The sequence below is a fragment of the Vulpes lagopus genome, chromosome 8 (assembly GCF_018345385.1).
Source record: "Vulpes lagopus strain Blue_001 chromosome 8, ASM1834538v1, whole genome shotgun sequence".
In the NCBI taxonomy this organism is placed as follows: Eukaryota; Metazoa; Chordata; class Mammalia; order Carnivora; family Canidae; genus Vulpes; species Vulpes lagopus.
This window is the reverse complement of record NC_054831.1, coordinates 39,155,640-39,172,881: the sequence shown is the minus strand read 5'-3', so window position 1 is coordinate 39,172,881 and position 17,242 is coordinate 39,155,640. Positions and strand designations below refer to the sequence as shown.

Sequence of the window (17,242 nt, the reverse complement as noted above, 5' to 3'; positions counted from 1 at the left end):
CTCTTTTTAAACAAGGTGATGAGAAAACAAGTAATGAGTGAATGTTGAATAAAGAAACTCTATAATGATCTTTTTCAAGAACTTGAAATCCACAACGTATCTTTAATTTGTGAGGGGAAATTTATTACTTTTATAGTTAAAGGATGGCTTTCAGTTTTCATTGAATTTAATTCTATACTTAATTTTTAATGAAATTTTAGGGTCTTAAAAATATTGTCATTGAATGAAGTCTGAAGCCCTGGACGTAAGATCACCACCCACCACCATATACAACCTCTTAGGCCTTTGCTGTGCTTTCCTACAAGTGGCAGAGCTTCATATGTATTGTTGCTCACTAATAAATGAATGTGTATCCTTGACCATTGGAGTGGAAAGGCAGAATGTCACCCAGGGAAGATTCAAGGCGGGATGCAAGAGCACGTTGTAGGAGAAGACTTCTGTTTCCATTCCTATGGTTAAGCCATTTCACCTGTGATAAAAGGGTTACATAATTAGAATTTCAAAATAATACTTGCAATGTGGCATCAACTGTACTGCTATATTTGTGGCACTAGTATATATCTGAATACAGTTTTATATCGAAATTTTCTTTGAGATGAGATACACACAAAGCCAGTGCCTTGTTTTAAGTTTGCTATGCGGTGTGGTAAGGACTTAGTTTGAACGGAGGTTAAAATCAGAATTACGTGCTACTTGTGGATTACCTCTAGGTGAGTTTTGCACAGAAGCATGGCTATTCTCTTATGGCACAAGCTATTAATCATTTTCCTTTCGAATCATCTGGGAACCACCTGATGCTTTCTTTCCAGATGTCCTGGAGCTTCTCATCGGAGACTTGCCCTAGAGAGGAGGAAAACTGGTAAAGCTCAGACAGAGATTGAGAATGAAAATGGAACCACTATAATAGATCTTCCAGGTACTTTATCACCCGAAACGGACTGTTCAGGGACAGGCACAGCACCTGCTGAGCGGAACTTGCCATCAGCATCTCTTCCTGCGTGGACTGAGGAGCCTGGCCTGGACAATCCTGCCTTTGAGGAGAACACAGCCACTGACAGTATGTACTCTTCACCTTGCTCTTGCTTTTCATCTCTGGTTTCTAATCAGACATTTCCTTTCTTCCCACTACTCCCTGTTACTTTCCTGACATGCATTTTTTTTTTCCTCTTCAAAAACTAATTTTATTGAGATACACTTCACATACGACATAAATTTACCCTTTAGGTATGTAACTAACAGTTTGCAGTTTAGAAACAGAACACGAATCTTACCCTAAGGCTGGTAATCCTTCCCCACCCCTCTTCTGTTGGAGTTCACGAATTCACTGGTCATTAATAGGCTTCTTGTTTGTTTTGAAGCTTGTTTGCTTCTTTTTTTTTATTTTTTTTATTTTTTTTTAAAATTTTTTTTTAAAATTTTTATTTATGTATTATAGTCACAGAGAGAGAGAGAGGCAGAGACACAGGCAGAGGGAGAAGCAGGCTCCATGCACCGGGAACCCGATGTGGGATTCGATCCCGAGTCTCCAGGATCGCGCCCTGGGCCAAAGGCAGGCGCCAAACCGCTGCGCCACCCAGGGATCCCAAGCTTGTTGCTTCTTAACTAAGAAATCCACAACATCTCTTGAGAAAAATAAAAATAATACCTTGGCTTAAATGCTTATTCTTTGTGAGGCATTGTGCCAAGCACTTTACATTTATTAACTAATTAAATGCTTGTACCAATATTAGATTGTTTTAATGGTGAGGAACCTGGGTCTTGAGAGATTAATTGGTCAAAGTCTGAGAGCCAGGAAGTGGCTGGATATGTATCTGACCCCAAGGCCATGCTTCTGACTATTGCTGTCCTCCAGTAGCAACCACTGATCAGTCTATACAACCCACCAGGAAATAGGCAGAAAGCCTATAGTCATAGATCTTGGGCATATCTTGATAGTTATGTTTTACTTTTTTTTTTTTAAGATTTTATGTATTTATTCATGAGAGACACACAGAGAGAGTCAGAGACATAGGTAGAAGGAGAAGCAGGCTCCCCACAGGGAGCCCGATGTGGGACTCCATCTCAGGACGATGGGATCATGACCTGAGCTAAAGACAGATGCTCAACCATTGAGCCACCCACGTGTCCCTATGTTACTTTTAAATGTGATTTTCTCTTGTGAAAATTCCAAATTTTGCTACAAATCCAAATTTTCCCAGCCATGGCTAGAATACTATTTTCTTCTCCTAATGCTCAGGTCAAGACCCTCCTCTTAGAGCTTGACATGGTTAACGTGGTTGCTTTCTCACTACTATGGTGATTATACCACAGTTTGTCTTTTTTTTTTTTTTTTTACTACCTTGTTTACAGTTGTTTCATGGTTCAAACTTTCTCTGATCAATTAGGACAAGATGACATTGTTTGTATATTTTTTTATCAGATCACTGTGTCATCCCTAGTGATCTGATACATAATAGTTATTTGTTGGTTATTTACTGATTACCTTTAGAAGAGAAAGTGTTCTGGTAATCTTACCAGAGAAGTGTTCTGGTAATCTCTTACCAGAAAGTGTTCTGGTAATCTTAACCTATAGATGTTTTTTTGTCATTCTCTTTTTCTTATCCAGTGGTATTGCTTTGTTATTAATCATCTATTAACATAAGGTGATCGCTAATGATAGATAATAACTTACCAGAAGATAATCAAAATATAAAATGTTTCTCTTTCCATCTATTTTTCTCTCTCTCATTTTTTAACTTGGCAGCTACACAACAGCCACTTAGTTTACCAGAAGGCGAAATTACCACGATTGAAATTCACCGGTCTAATCCTTATATTCAGTTAGGAATTAGCATTGTGGGTGGCAATGAAACGCCACTGATTAACATTGTTATCCAGGAAGTCTATCGGGATGGGATAATCGCCAAAGACGGAAGACTCCTTGCTGGAGACCAGATTCTTCAGGTATCATTTTTAAATTATCTCGTTGACTTGGATCTTTTTGGTTTTGTTCATAAATTTAAAACTTAGAAAATTGTGGTACTGTGGAACCTGAATTATTTAAAGGTAAGTTTTACTGCTTTTTAGATGCAAAACAGATCAGAATTTATCTGCAATTTCTCCTATTTCTCAGTACACTTGGAATATTTTTTTGTCCCTCCCTATCTTAAGTTGGATCCCACTTGTGACTCCGTGCTTGGCTCTTTGGGCTAACTGGATTCTTCCTGGCTGGACCCATGGTTGGCTATTTCAGGACTACCTTCACTGCTGAAATTCTCTTGTCCCATTGGCTTTATCCCTAGTCCAGTGTACTATCCATCAGTTACCTTCATTGTCTGATTTATCCGTCTCTACACTCATTGCTGTAGTCTAGAAAAGACAGATCATGCAGCACAAGTTACTTAAAATTTATACCATGGAGCTTAAGATGGAATACAGAAATCATGGCCATCTCTTGTTCGCTCTCAAATGTGCTTTCCTCCACAAACAACTTGACTGTACTAACCCTTGATGCTACCCTCTCCTCTCTTTAAGGAGAAATAGCTACTCCAATAGAAGAACTAGCTTGGGACAAGATGCTGTTACATTAGAGGGCATGTTGACAGTGAGGGGTTGGGGGGAGGATGGTCAGAATTCTGTACAGGACTGGAGTTTATGTGAATATTGGCCTGGATATGCAACCCATACAAGTGTAAATGATACTTGAAGCTAAAAAAACGGATATTTAGGGGAGAAGGAATAGTCATTAATGAAAAGATGTCTTTAAGGACTCAAGCCCAAGGATTCTTGCCTCCTTGATATCACTGTTCAGTCCTTGACCATCGTCTGGTGGTGTCCACTCCTTACTTCCTCTCTAGTTTGTGTATTCACTGTTTCACATCTAACCCAGTAGAATCAAGACCCTTGCCTCCCCACTCTCTGCTCTGAAACTCGGTGCCACTGTTGCCAGGTTAATACATCTGTGACTCTGCTTTCCTTGGGAAGATTTGGCCTGAGGATCAAGTCCAGACTGACTAATCTAATAATCAGGGTCTTCTGTGGCCTATTTTTTTTTTTTTAATTTTTATTTATGATAGTCACAGAGAGAGAGAGAGAGAGAGAGAGGCAGATTCTGTGGCCTATTATACAACCTGTCACCTCAACCTTAACCCTTGCTTTTTCTTTCAGGCATAGCCTTGTGTATTACTGAAATTTGTATTTAATAACATAACTGGAATTGGTAATCTAGCAGAAAAGCCAGACCTAGCAGTCTCCTTGCTTCCCTCCAGACAGCTTATTCTCACATTCCAGCCTGACCCCATTATCCACCAACAGCTTATCCACCTTCATCCTGAAAGCCCTGCCCTGCCATTATTACCAGTTCAGGCCTCTCCTTACTTTAAGTGCTGAAAGCATTCCTTGCTTTGCTCTTCACCACTTCACACATAATCAGTCAGAATTATTCAAATGCACTATCTTTCTATGGTGATTGTAGCCACCTTAACTGTACACAATTACAGTACACATCTCTCACAATGCCATGCCTTTGGTAAGTGCCCAGGAAGTACTTGCTGAATCAACAAAAGGTTGGATTTGGATTAATATTCCTATTGGGAATAGCTGTCTCCTTCATTAAAATAAAACTTAGAACCTCTAGGATTTTTAGTTCTTGAAAAGAAGTGTCCTGGGCCACCTGGGGGCTCAGTTGGTTTAACACCTGCCTTCAGCTCAGGTCATGATCCCAGGGTCCTGGGATCGTGCCTCACAGCAAGCTCTCTGTTTACCAGGGAGCCTGCTTCTCCCGCTGCCTGCTTATGTGTGTGTGTGTGTGTGTGTGTGTGTGTGTGTGTGTGTCAAATAAAATCTTAAAAAAAAAATAAACATGAAACGTCAAGTCTACTTGGGGAAAAAAGATAAACTAGGCTCCCAGAGCAACAAGGACTGACCTTTCCATTGGGGGTTCCTGGCTTTGGTTTCCACTCCCATCTGTATGCTGCCTCTTGCAGTATATTATTTCCACTTTAACACTCAGGCCCAAAGCCCCTCCTTCATTGCACTTAGCCTGGCTGACACAGACTGAACTTCCAGTGTTTTGTTTTTTACCAAATCCTAAGAGGAAGTAGGAGAGTACAGGAAGCATAACTAATCCAGCTTATATAAAATCCAGTTTCTGATCCTATCATAGCTAGCTATTTACTGCATTACTGTATTTGATGTCATTTTATGATATTAGTACCCTGGTTGAATGAGGTTGGCACAGCTCTCTGGACACGTTACCTTGTATTCCTTACATCCCAGCTCCTAATCTGATTCTCTGTGGAAGAAATCTTGTAGCTGGTTGCCCAGGTGTATCACTCCTGACATTTTGACACCTAGGTGGTCAAGACCAAAAGAGCCAGATTGTCCTTTTCTACAGCTTACATAGTGTTCTTTTTTTCCCCCCCACTTCTGGCCTTTCTGGCTATAATTAAGTTTACGTTTATTTTTGTTCTTTGCTACCAGCTGTGTGCCAGCATTGAATATTAACATTTTTACACATTTTTCATTCTTTATCTAAATTTTAAAGGTAAAAACAAATGCTTTGTTCTTATTTGCATTTCTTTGAATATAGTTGAGGTTAAATAGCTTTCAGGTTTTATTTGCTAATAATGTATTTCATTTATAGGCTTTTTTTCTTAACCACTCTGCTTTGAAGGACTGTTTAATAACATAACTGAATCTGTATACCTCAAATAAAAATGATTATCTGAAATTATTGGCTATAATTTGGGGCATTAACTCAAAGCTATAAATCTGTATTGTAGAAATTCTAGTGCATTATTATTATTTATGGAGGCATACATATTAATAACTGTAATAATGGCAATCTTAATCCAGTTTATTGATTTCAAGTTGATAAGAAAACTGTGAGCACATAACCTAATGAGTAAATTCACAAATGGGCTTCTGTTGTGAGCCTGACTTCTCATTGGCCTTTAGCCGATATACTGGAGCCAATAAATAAAGCCACACCACTTGCCCAAATATGGAGAAGTATTTATGATCTTTCAAAAGGAATCACTTGGAAAGAAGGCTACTTGATATTTTTTTTACTACCTGGTTATCTTCCACTTTGTATAAGCTGCATAAATAATACCGCAAGTCAATTTGAAAATACCTTAGAGTCATTAAGATGGTTTATTTACAAGCCAAAGAGCTAGCTTGCCTGTGCTTTTAGTTTAGCAAACCAGGTGCAATAGCAGTGTCTTTGGTTTTCCCACACTACACACATACATGCACATATATACACACACATATACATACATACATGTTACTCTATTAAATAACTTCTTTGAAAAAGAAAACCATATACCCTCAGGGCCTTTTGCTGTGCAGCATTTTGAGCAGTTTGAAGAAAAAAATACTGTTAAAAGTTACATCAGTATCACTATTAAAAATAACAAATTTAGAACATTATTAAGAGTAGGTATTTTCAGCATCATTTGAGTCATCAGCAATTTATTCATATTTGGTTTTGAAGGAAAATGATTGCAGTCATGTGTTGACTGTGTTGATAGAAAATTCATTTAGCTAAAGATGTGGTAGAGTTTACTACGCTGGTGCTATTTTTACAAAATCTAGAAAACGTATTTTATTTGGTCTCTGCCGTCTCTGGATTTCACTGGCAACCACGCGTCCGTGAAAGAAAAATCTTCTAATTGTAGGATATTCCATAACCCCCATCAGAAAGATGGAATGAGGCTACAAGCTTGCACGTGGCTATCACTGGATTCCAGCCAGATATTTGTCAGTTCATTTGTGAAACATCTGAATTTAAGATGGAAAAAACGTGAACCTAGAGAAAAGTAGCTGAATAACCAGAAATGATGATTTTTGACTAACAAATCCACGTCAGGCTGGTTTTTTAGATTCTGCCTTGAAGTTTGAAGTTCTGTTCTTGACCCTATGTTATTCAACTTTTTAGTCAAGGATTTGGATGGTAACCAAATGTACAGATGTTGCAAACTTGGGAGAATAGCAAGTTTGTGTGTGGTGTCTATATTTGATGCCTGAATTTTAAAAGATGTCAACAGGCCCAAATCAACAAAATTCAAGTTAGTAGTGCTCAAAATTGTCAACCCTAGATGAATAGGAAGGGGGAGGGCCTAGATTCACATGAGTAAGATTGACAGATTTGGATGATCAAAAAAACACCTTGCCCAGAGCCTGCCACATAGCTGATGCTCAGAGAATGTTGATTCCCCACTGGCTGCTATTTCACACAGGTGAAGAAAGGAATTCTAATTGTGATAAATATGAAGAATTGTGCCAACCCCTTCCTCTGGCTAGGTGAATAATTGAAGCTGGGCATATTTTCTTAGTGATGTTACTGTCCAAGGATTGCTCAGTCACTATACTCATTTCGGATCATATACTCGTTTCGGATCATAAAGAGAAATGTTCTGAGTGCACTGAGTTACGCATATTGTGTTAGATAAGCTATTACATTTAATGCTAAACAATTAGAGTGAAACTGTAATTGCCTGCTTTTCTTTGAAGTAAAAAATCACTGATCTGAGATCAGGTTGTATACCTGGAATGTGTCCCTTTCCTTAAAATAAAACTCAGTGTATCTTTTCTAGCTTAAGTGTATTTCATTGGCGAAAGCCACTTCAATCCAGTAGTTCAGTTTCTGTTCTACTAGAACTAGTATTTCATTGGTACTTGCCATATGCTGCTGTTGTCTGCATTCTCTTCCTGGTCCCGTGAAGCAGAGTGAACCCATCTCACTGCTGATAGCACAAGGCAGAACCAAGGACTCTGATTCAACTGTCACTAAAGCTTGTGATCCTAACTGCTGTTCTCTACTTAATGCTAGTCATTGTGAGTGAAGCTTAGAAGCTGTGTATTTTAAGACATCTTTGTAATGCAATTGTAATTTGTAAACTTTCTCTGTAAATAATGACTGTAAATCCTTTTCACAAAGTTAGTTTCTTTTAGAAATGGTACATAAACATTTCTGCAAGTTGAAAAGATAGAAGATTATCACCCTTTGATCCTAATTCTTTTCTTCCAGGTCAACAACTGTAACATCAGCAATGTATCCCACAACTATGCCAGAGCCGTTCTCTCCCAACCCTGCAGCACACTGCACCTCACTGTGCTGCGAGAGAGGCGCTTTGGGAACCGGACAAACAGCCACTCTGACAGTAGCTCTCCACGGGAAGACATCTTCCACGTGGTCCTTCATAAGCGGGACTCTGGTGAACAGCTCGGCATTAAACTTGTACGAAGGACTGATGAGCCAGGTGTTTTTATTCTTGACTTATTGGAAGGGGGACTGGCTGCACAGGATGGAAGGCTCAGCAGCAATGACCGAGTACTTGCCATCAATGGGCATGACCTGAAGCATGGGACCCCAGAGCTTGCCGCCCAGATCATTCAGGTACGCACCAGGTGTTCGTTTCCAATGCTCAGCCTTTATTACAGTTGATGTTTGTTTTCACAACATGAGAATCTGGGGGATATTTGCTATTTCATGGGGAAATCAAACATGGCTCCTCAAATCCTTCAAAATGCACAGTAGTATAACTTCATTACAGATAGGATCCTTTCTGGAAAACTGTATCCCTGTGAGTGTTTAGCCTTGCTCTTTATAGAGTGAAGGCCCTGTATTCTCACATGGGTTTCTCATTTGCTCCCTGGGCTCCACCTAGTCCCAGACATAAACACGGGGGCGTCCACATTTAACGGTGAGAAAGGCATAGCTGGAAGGAGCTGCCATTCCAAGGTTGTGACTTACTGGCTCTTGTAACTCCCCCTCTCTGCTTCAGCTCCATACAAGTGGGGAAAATAATTTTTTATTAAGAATAGCTCTTAATCTCCATAGTGCCTTTGTTTTAAAGCAGTTCAAAGCATTTCAAACACATCATAACTCGTATTCTTACAGTATCCCTATAAAGTAAGTAAAGTTATAATTAGAGAAAAAAAAAACACTTTTTCAGTAAAAGCATTAAAATAAAGTAGAAAATGATCCAGAGCAGAATTTATGGTTCTCTAACCCACCACAGCATTTAATGATGAGGGTATTTCCTACATTGATAAGGGTGAAACAAAGATGTGTGGCTTTTTCTTTCTTTTTTTTTTTTTTTTTAGGTAAGCACAAGGAAACACTCTTATATAAAGGAAACCAAACATTAACATAATCAAGCATTAGGGATTAAAAAGTAGGTTAATAGTCACTGAAAAATATGTATAGCAGACAGAATCAAATAACAAGTTTTAAACTACTATGTAAGAAAACCCAAGTTTCAATCCCATTTAACTTTTCACAAATTTTTGGCTCATTACAACCATAAGAACACACGCACACACCAGGTAGCCATATTGCATTAGGAAGGAGGTTCAGGCATTGATCCTGCGTCACAGACTTGAGGTTTAAAAAAATTGGATATGGATACCTTCTAATATATATAATACCAAATATAATATATTGTTCAAGTTTTTTGTGAAAAAAAATTAAATCTTACTGTTTTGGATTATAAAAATAATGTACTCTGTCAATAAAAGGAGACAAAATACAGAAAATAAGGAAACTAAAGTCACATTCAGTCTAAACCCCTAAGATGTTTTGGAGAACATCATTACAAACATTTTTCTGTACATGCCTGCAGATAAATAGGTACATATTTACATAGATACTTACATGTACACTCATCTTGCAAATTCTGAGTTTGCAGCCCTTTCTTCATGTCAGCAGTATGTTGTGGACTTCTTACCCTGAAAATAGACTCATCATGACATAGCTGTGTAGTAGGCATGTTGTACTAAAACTTATTTTATCATTCCCCTGTTGACAGACTTGAATGTTTTGTTTTCCAGTTTAAGACATTTTGCTAAACTTCCTCTAGAAAGTGTGTGTGTGTATATATATATATATATATATATGTACACACACACACACACACACACATATATATAGTATATAAACCAATATATACTCCCAACAGTAGGGCATGCCACTTTTTAATGAAATAGGTATTGTCATTTTGGCATCCTGCATTTTTAAAAATCTTGACTTTAACAGAATTCTTTTGTTGTGTTTGAAACCCTGAAATGTTAGATGTGCCGTCTATTTAAAACTAGCCTAAACCCAAATGTTGGTCCATCGTTTAAACCCACATGCCCACTTCCATCACACACCAAGAATTTGGGCTTTTCAAGATGTCAGGAAAGATCAGGGATTTGTTTCTGTTAATGGGTTTGCATAAACACAGGTCTTTCAGTAAAGCTGAATGATTGTATAGGGTATTTCGTAGTGGTGGTGGTGGTGGGTATTATGTAGTAAAGCAAACCATTCCATATACTGACATGAAATTACAAAGGGGCTTCTCACCCATCACTGTGTGATCTAATAATCTGAAGTGTCAGAATCTCAAATATCAGAATTCTACACATTCTACTTTGACAGTTACCCTTTAGATCAAGTCCCAGACTCTGGCCACCTGGGAAGTGTCACTCTTCATTTATTTTGAAGAATTGTCTGCAACTAGTTTAATGCAATGCTTGAATAAGCAGGTGATTTTTAATAGGGCTCAACTTGGTTATCGTTCATTTCCCAACCTGAGAACTGAAGGTGAAGTGAATTCTTAACATTGTTGACTAATTATGGGGGAGGGTCCTACTTTCCACTGCAGCTTCTTAAAAGCAGGCTATCAGGGAATGCATGGTGGCTCGGTGGTTGAGCGTCTGCCTTTGGCTCAGGGTGTGATCCCGGAGTCCAGGGATCGAGTTCCAAATCGGGCTCCCCGGAGGGAGCCTGCTTCTCCCTCTGCCTATGTCGCCACCTCTCTCTCTGTGTCTCATGAATAAATAAAATCTTTAAAAAAAAAAAAAAAAAAAAAAAAGGTAGGCTGTCAGATTTTCCCGTAGGAATGATAGTAAACTTGGGAACTTATGGTCACAACCAAGAATCAGCATCAAATAGATCAGGCCTGTACATTAAAGGCAAAGATAAAACAGCTTTAAAACATATAATAGATGTGAATCTCTGTTCAAAATCTAGATCTATAAATAAAGATAATGGACCTCTAAATTCAAGGTGAGAGTTGGAACCTCTACAAAAATTAACCTAATGGGACACCTGGGTGGCTCAGCGTTTGAGTGTCTGCCTTCAGCTCAGGGTGTGATCCTGGGTCTGGGTATCAAATCCTGCATTGGGCTCCCCATAGGGAGCCTGCTTTTCCCTCTGCCTATGTCTCTGCCTCTCTCTGTGTTTCTTTAATGAATAATAAGTAAAATCTCTAAAAAAAATTTACCTAACATTTATGTTTGTGCACATGTGTGACATATATACACATGCAGTGTACAATGTATATAAATACTAATCTTGTTTTATAGGATCTTTGTTATTATTCTTCTCAGGACTATGTAAGCTGATACCGTACTTTGACTCAAACTTGTAACAAGCAGAAACAAAGCTGTATGTAGTTTCATTGATTATCACTCTCAAAATAGTCACCCTGGAATTTATTTCAGAAGTCACAAAGGATTCTAATCCAATTTTGAATCAGTTCTTCCTTTTACCTTCTTTCCTTTGCTCTCTTCCTCTCAGTGCTGAGGCCAGTCTTGCAGGGGAGAGTATGTAAAGAAAGTTACCCTTTAAGAAATCTTGGGAAGATAAGAACCCAGGCAGTTCGACTGCTTTGCCTTGGTTATGTCCTTGGTATTTCCAGGGCTGAAGAAAGGCCTACCCAAGGTCTGTGTGTGGATGTTTTAACTGCAGAAGTTTTAAAACATTAGCTCCTAAAATGAACCCCTCCCCGCCCATTTCCCCCCAAGCAGGTACCTGCAGTCACCATGCAGGTGAGGCTCTGGTACAGTGATGATGAACGTGTGGAAAATTACACTGTCTATAATTTTTTAAGTGAGAAGCAATATTAATGACTGGTGGTTATGTATGTGTGTTTTTTCTAGGCTAGTGGAGAGAGGGTGGATTTAACAATTGCTAGACCAGGGAAATCCCAGCCTGGTAACTCTTTCCGAGACACAGGAGCTCAGAGTAGCAGCCAGCATCATGCACAGCCGCTATATCACAACAGACCCAGCTCACATAAGGTGAGGCATTGTGTTTACATACTTTCATTCATCTGCCCTCAAGGGATCATTGTTACAAGCTGGTAAGTTTTAAATGAGGGCCTTTAGTCTGTTGGAAAAGGTGAACACAGGTGTTTGGGGCATGAAATGTGTGTTTGGCTACCTTGAGAGTCACTATGTAGTCTCAGTTCCTCAGCCAGTAGGGATGGTTTCTTGGTAAGAAGGTCTCTATGCCAAGTGATTGATGAGAAATGTTTCATCTTCTAGAAAAACTTCTGTTTGTTTGGTCCTGCTTGAAAGTGGGATTTATCTTGGTTTGCTGATTGAAATGTTGGCTATGTGATTGAGAAAGCATAGTGAAGACAATGATCAACAAGTCCATACTTAACAACTGGGCAGCTTGCCTACAATAACAGAATTTGCTATGTGAATATTAAGCATAAATCATACATTCTGATAGGTACATATATGTATAACATTTTTTTTATGTTATAGCTTATAGGAATACTACCCTAAATCATTTTAAATTCCCATATATTGAGCTTTGTGCTGCATCTTCAATATTTCACTGGTTTTATAATATATTCCTAGGTCACTTATCTGTGCTGGGAATTTCAATGCTGTCTCACTAGTTGTAGAAATAAAAAAAAAAAAAACGTGATACTTCACTGTATTTTCAGTAGTATTTACTTCACTTGATCTTTCATCTGAACTCAACTTCTAGGCCTACTGGAAGTATAACCACAGACTTGTTCTCATTTTTGAACAAAAAATGAAATGTGTGAAGGAAACCTCTAATTTTGCTTCCACAATGATGGCTATGAAAAGCAGTTACTGTTTCAAAAAGGAATTTTAATAAGAGTCTTTCATATAGCTGGTCTGTGCTTTCTTTATAAGTTACATATATATACATATTCCTAAAGAATTATGATGTAAGGCAACGGTTGATCATTGAAGTTAACAGATATTAACATAGATTTCATATAGGGTACCACCTTACAAGCTTTTCTAGGAGGTCAAAATTCTAGAAACATTAGCCTATTACTGTAAGTAGTTCCCTTAATTTCAAGAGCATGAATTCCAGGACCAGAGAAGAGCAGATGGACCTGGAGTTCCAGGGCTTGATTAACAGATACGTACCTGTCAGCTCTGAAGTAGGGTCACTAAAGGAAATGTTATAGTTCTATAAATATAATTCATATATTTCCATTGTTGATATTGTTAATCATGTTAATAGTTATCTTATTATGTGCCATATTCTTTTATAGTTGATAAGTGTAGGAACCTTTTAAGACATTAGCTTCCATTGTTACACTTAATAGTACTCTTGTAGTGTGGGTGCATGTGATCAGTATATATGTAGTGCATCATGCTATAAAAAGCATATACAAAACATGAATGTGTGTATATACATATATATGCATATATGTGTACACACACACACACACACACACATATATATATATATCTTTACTTGCATCAGTTTAAATCTCAGTGCAGCCACATAGAGCTGTATGATTTAGGGCAAATTACATGACCTTTCTAAGGTTGTTCCCTCATCTGTAAAATGGGGCCAACAATAGTATTTACATTTAGGACCATTGTGAAAATTAAAATGAAATAATGCATGGAAAGCCATTAGCTTAACACATAGTATATCTTCAATAAATGTTAGTTAGTATTGCTATTTTAATATTAATGTTGCATATGTACACCTGGTTTTTTATTGAGTTCTAATTAAAACAGAAGGTGATGTTTTAAATTCTCCTTTTCTAGGAGAATAATAATAAATAGCAATAATGAATGTCAGTAAAACATTGCTTTTTCCTGAGAACAGAGTTTGTTGGGAATTTATTCTCTTCATTAACTTTTTCAAGAATTCAGTTGTTTCATACCCTTTTAGCTTTCCATGAAGGTTTTGAAGATCAATTTGCACCTGATTCATGATTGAGCATTCTGATAATCCTCATGAGTAAGAAACAGAAGATAAATCTGTAACTTTTTTTCTGACAGTTATCGAAATCCACACTCCTCTTTCATACTACTCTGTCAACATGTCTTTCAAAGAATAGAGAGATGGAAATAAAATTAATTGGCTTGTCTTCAGAATCTAAAGCATTTAAATTCATTGTTTACTTTCATAGAATTGATCATATCTTGGAGCCCAAGATAATTATATAAATGATGGGCTTATTTTATTTTGACTTCTGTATATCAGCAGTCCTGAGTTTTTTCTCTTCCATTAATAGTCATATAAAAATATAGCAGTCCAGAGTTTGGCATTATGATCCCCATTGTGCAGTATTTGTACCATGAAGAACTGTGTATTACTTCTGTAGTAAGTGATTTAAAAAATGGCTGTTATTGCCACAGTGTTTTTCCTTTAGTTTAAGTTGTTTTTACTTCAACTATGCATTATTTATTATCTAATAAATTTTCTTCTCATGTTTTAGGATCTTACCCAGTGTGTAACATGCCAAGAAAAACACATTACTGTAAAGAAAGAACCACATGAGTCTCTTGGGATGACAGTGGCTGGGGGCAGAGGAAGTAAGAGTGGTGAGCTGCCCATCTTTGTGACCAGTGTGCCACCTCATGGCTGCCTTGCTCGGGATGGCCGGATCAAGAGAGGTAAAATAGGATCATGAACAGTTTTACTGCATCTTCTCCCTGTATTCAACTCATGTTTTAAAAAATAACAAATATGGGACACCTGGGTGGCTCAGTGGTTGAGCATCTGCCTTCTACTTGGCATGATCCCAGAGTCCTGGGATCAAGTCCCACATCGGGCTCCCCATGGAAAGCCTGCCTCTCCCTCTGCCTGTGTCTCTGCCTCTCTCTGTGTTTTTCATGAATAAATAAATAAATCTTTAAAAATAAATATAACAAATATCCACAAAACTTTCTATTAAACATGGCTTTTTGTAATCCTCTAACATGTCCCTTCCATATGCAAGAGGAATCCTCTCTATAAGGTTAGAAAAATGCCTAATGTAAAGGAAAACTGCTGAAGTTTAATAATGTTCCCATTATTTTCTAACAGTTACTCAGACCTTTGGATTATTTTATGTTGGAAAAGACCCTCTAAAAGATTTAACACTTCTCACATCATGGCACACTGGCTATTATGAAGGACTATCTCACTAAAATGACAAATGTTGGTTATATAATAAAGTTCCTATGTGGGATGGTCTCATGGAAGAGGTAGAGTGGGAGACAATCTTAATAACAAGGCATAGTTGTTTTAGGGATGAACTCATTAATAATTTCACATTCCCTACCACACCCCCCACCAGTACTATGCAATTTGTAGGGGTGGTAGTGGTAAAAAGAGCATTATCCATACACTTGGTTTGTTCATATGGAAAAATGAGTCTTAAAAGCAGTTTTTCCAAGAATAAAGTCAGATCCCTACCTCACATCATATGTAAAAAATTAACTTATAGTGGATCCAAGACCTAAAATAAGAGCTAAGACTTTTAGAAGAATACACAAAGCATAAATCCTCATGACTTTGGATTGGGTAATGTATAGTCACTGGTGTTCTTAGATATGACATCAAAATACAAACAACACAGTAAAGAAAATAAACCGGACTTCATCAAAATTACAAATTTTCATGCTGCCAAGGACACCACCAAGAAAACAAAGATACAATGAAAGTGAATAGATTACCCACAGAATATATTTGCAAATCATATATCTGATGAAAGACTCCTAAGTACATAAAGAACTCTTACAGTTCAGTAATTAAAAAGACAACCCAGTTTTTAAATAAGCAAAGGATCTGAATAGACATTTCTCCAAAGAAGATACACAAATAGCCAAAAGTTATATGAAAAGATGCTCAGTGTCATTAGATATTAGGAAAATGCATATCAAAACCACTTCATACCCAGTAAGATGAATACAAGAAAAAAGACAGGTGGCAATAAATACTGGCAACAATGTGAGAAATGAAATTTTCAGACATTGCCAGTGGGAATATAAAATGATACAACTGTTTTGAAAAACAGTGTAGTAGTTCCTCAAAAAAGTTAAAAACAGGGTTACCACACAACCCAGCAGTTCCATTTCTAGAGAGATGAAAATGTACATCCCACACAAAAGCTTGTACATGTAGGTTCATAGCAATAATTTTTCATAGTAGTCAAAAAGTAGAAATAATCCAGATGTCCACTACATCATGAATGGATCAACAGAATGTGGTATGTCCATACCGTGGATATTATTTGACCATCAAAGGGTGAAGTATTAAAAAAAAAAAAGGAATGAAGTATTACTTCAAGCGAACATACGAATCAACCTTGAAAACATTATGCTAAGTGAAAGCAGTCAGTCACAAAAGACCATGTTTGGTTGCATGTATATGAAATGTCGAAAATAGGCAAATCTGTTGAGACATAAAGTAGATAAGGGGTTGCTGGTGGGTAGCAGGGGAGGGAAGTGACTGCTAATGAATACAGGGTTCTTGGGGGTGAGAACCAAAAAGTAATGCGTTATGGTTACTCAACAATATGATTATACTAAAAGCCATAAAATTGTATACTTTAAAATGAGTGGAATGAGCGGTTTGTGAATTATACCTTAATAAGGCTGCTATTTAAAAAAAATATATATTTGCCCAATTGTAGAATTTGGGGTAATTTTATTTCCTTTTTTATTTTGTTTAAAGATTTTATTTATTTATTCATGAGAGACACAGAGAGAGAGAGGCAGAGACACAGGCAGAGGGAGAAACAGGCTCCATGCAGGGAGCCCAACGTGGGACTTGATCCCGGGTCTTCAGGATTAGACCCTGGGCTGAAGATGGCGCTAAATGGCTGAGCCACCCAGGCTGCCAATTTTATTTCCTTCTGATTATCTTGTTATATTTTTTAAGTTTCCTACAGTGAGAATATTTTGCTTTATCTCAAGCAAGAAAAGATGTTCAAATCACAAGTTTCATTTCTTTTTGTAGGCCCAAGGATGTCTTCTCTTTAAGTATTCTGATATGTTCACACTGAGCAAACTATGTAGGGCTATCTTTATGTATATAACTATATAACTGTAAAACAGGATATATTAAAAATTCATTTCCAAGAGCAAAGGATCAAATAATTTTTGAGTAGGAAAGAACAATAGAAATCACTGAAGCCCAGAGAACAGAAATGAAGTGCCCAGGGCCTGTACATAGCAAAACTAGGTCTAATGATTTGGACTTCCAGTT

At 37.5% G+C, this 17,242-nt stretch overlaps 1 protein-coding gene across 5 annotated transcripts in view; it reads left to right on the top strand.

Moving 5' to 3' along the window:
* Positions 1 to 17,242, top strand: part of LNX2 (ligand of numb-protein X 2) — a 79,251-nt gene that overhangs the window by 53,789 nt on the left and 8,220 nt on the right. For all 5 annotated transcript variants that reach the window (XM_041768332.1, XM_041768333.1, XM_041768329.1 and 2 more), the window contains 5 exons: positions 810 to 1,057; positions 2,744 to 2,943; positions 8,015 to 8,383; positions 11,914 to 12,054; positions 14,487 to 14,664. In XM_041768332.1, coding sequence (XP_041624266.1) covers positions 810 to 1,057; positions 2,744 to 2,943; positions 8,015 to 8,383; positions 11,914 to 12,054; positions 14,487 to 14,664 — 1,136 coding nt within the window. The remainder of the gene's footprint in view (positions 1 to 809; positions 1,058 to 2,743; positions 2,944 to 8,014; positions 8,384 to 11,913; positions 12,055 to 14,486; positions 14,665 to 17,242) is intronic.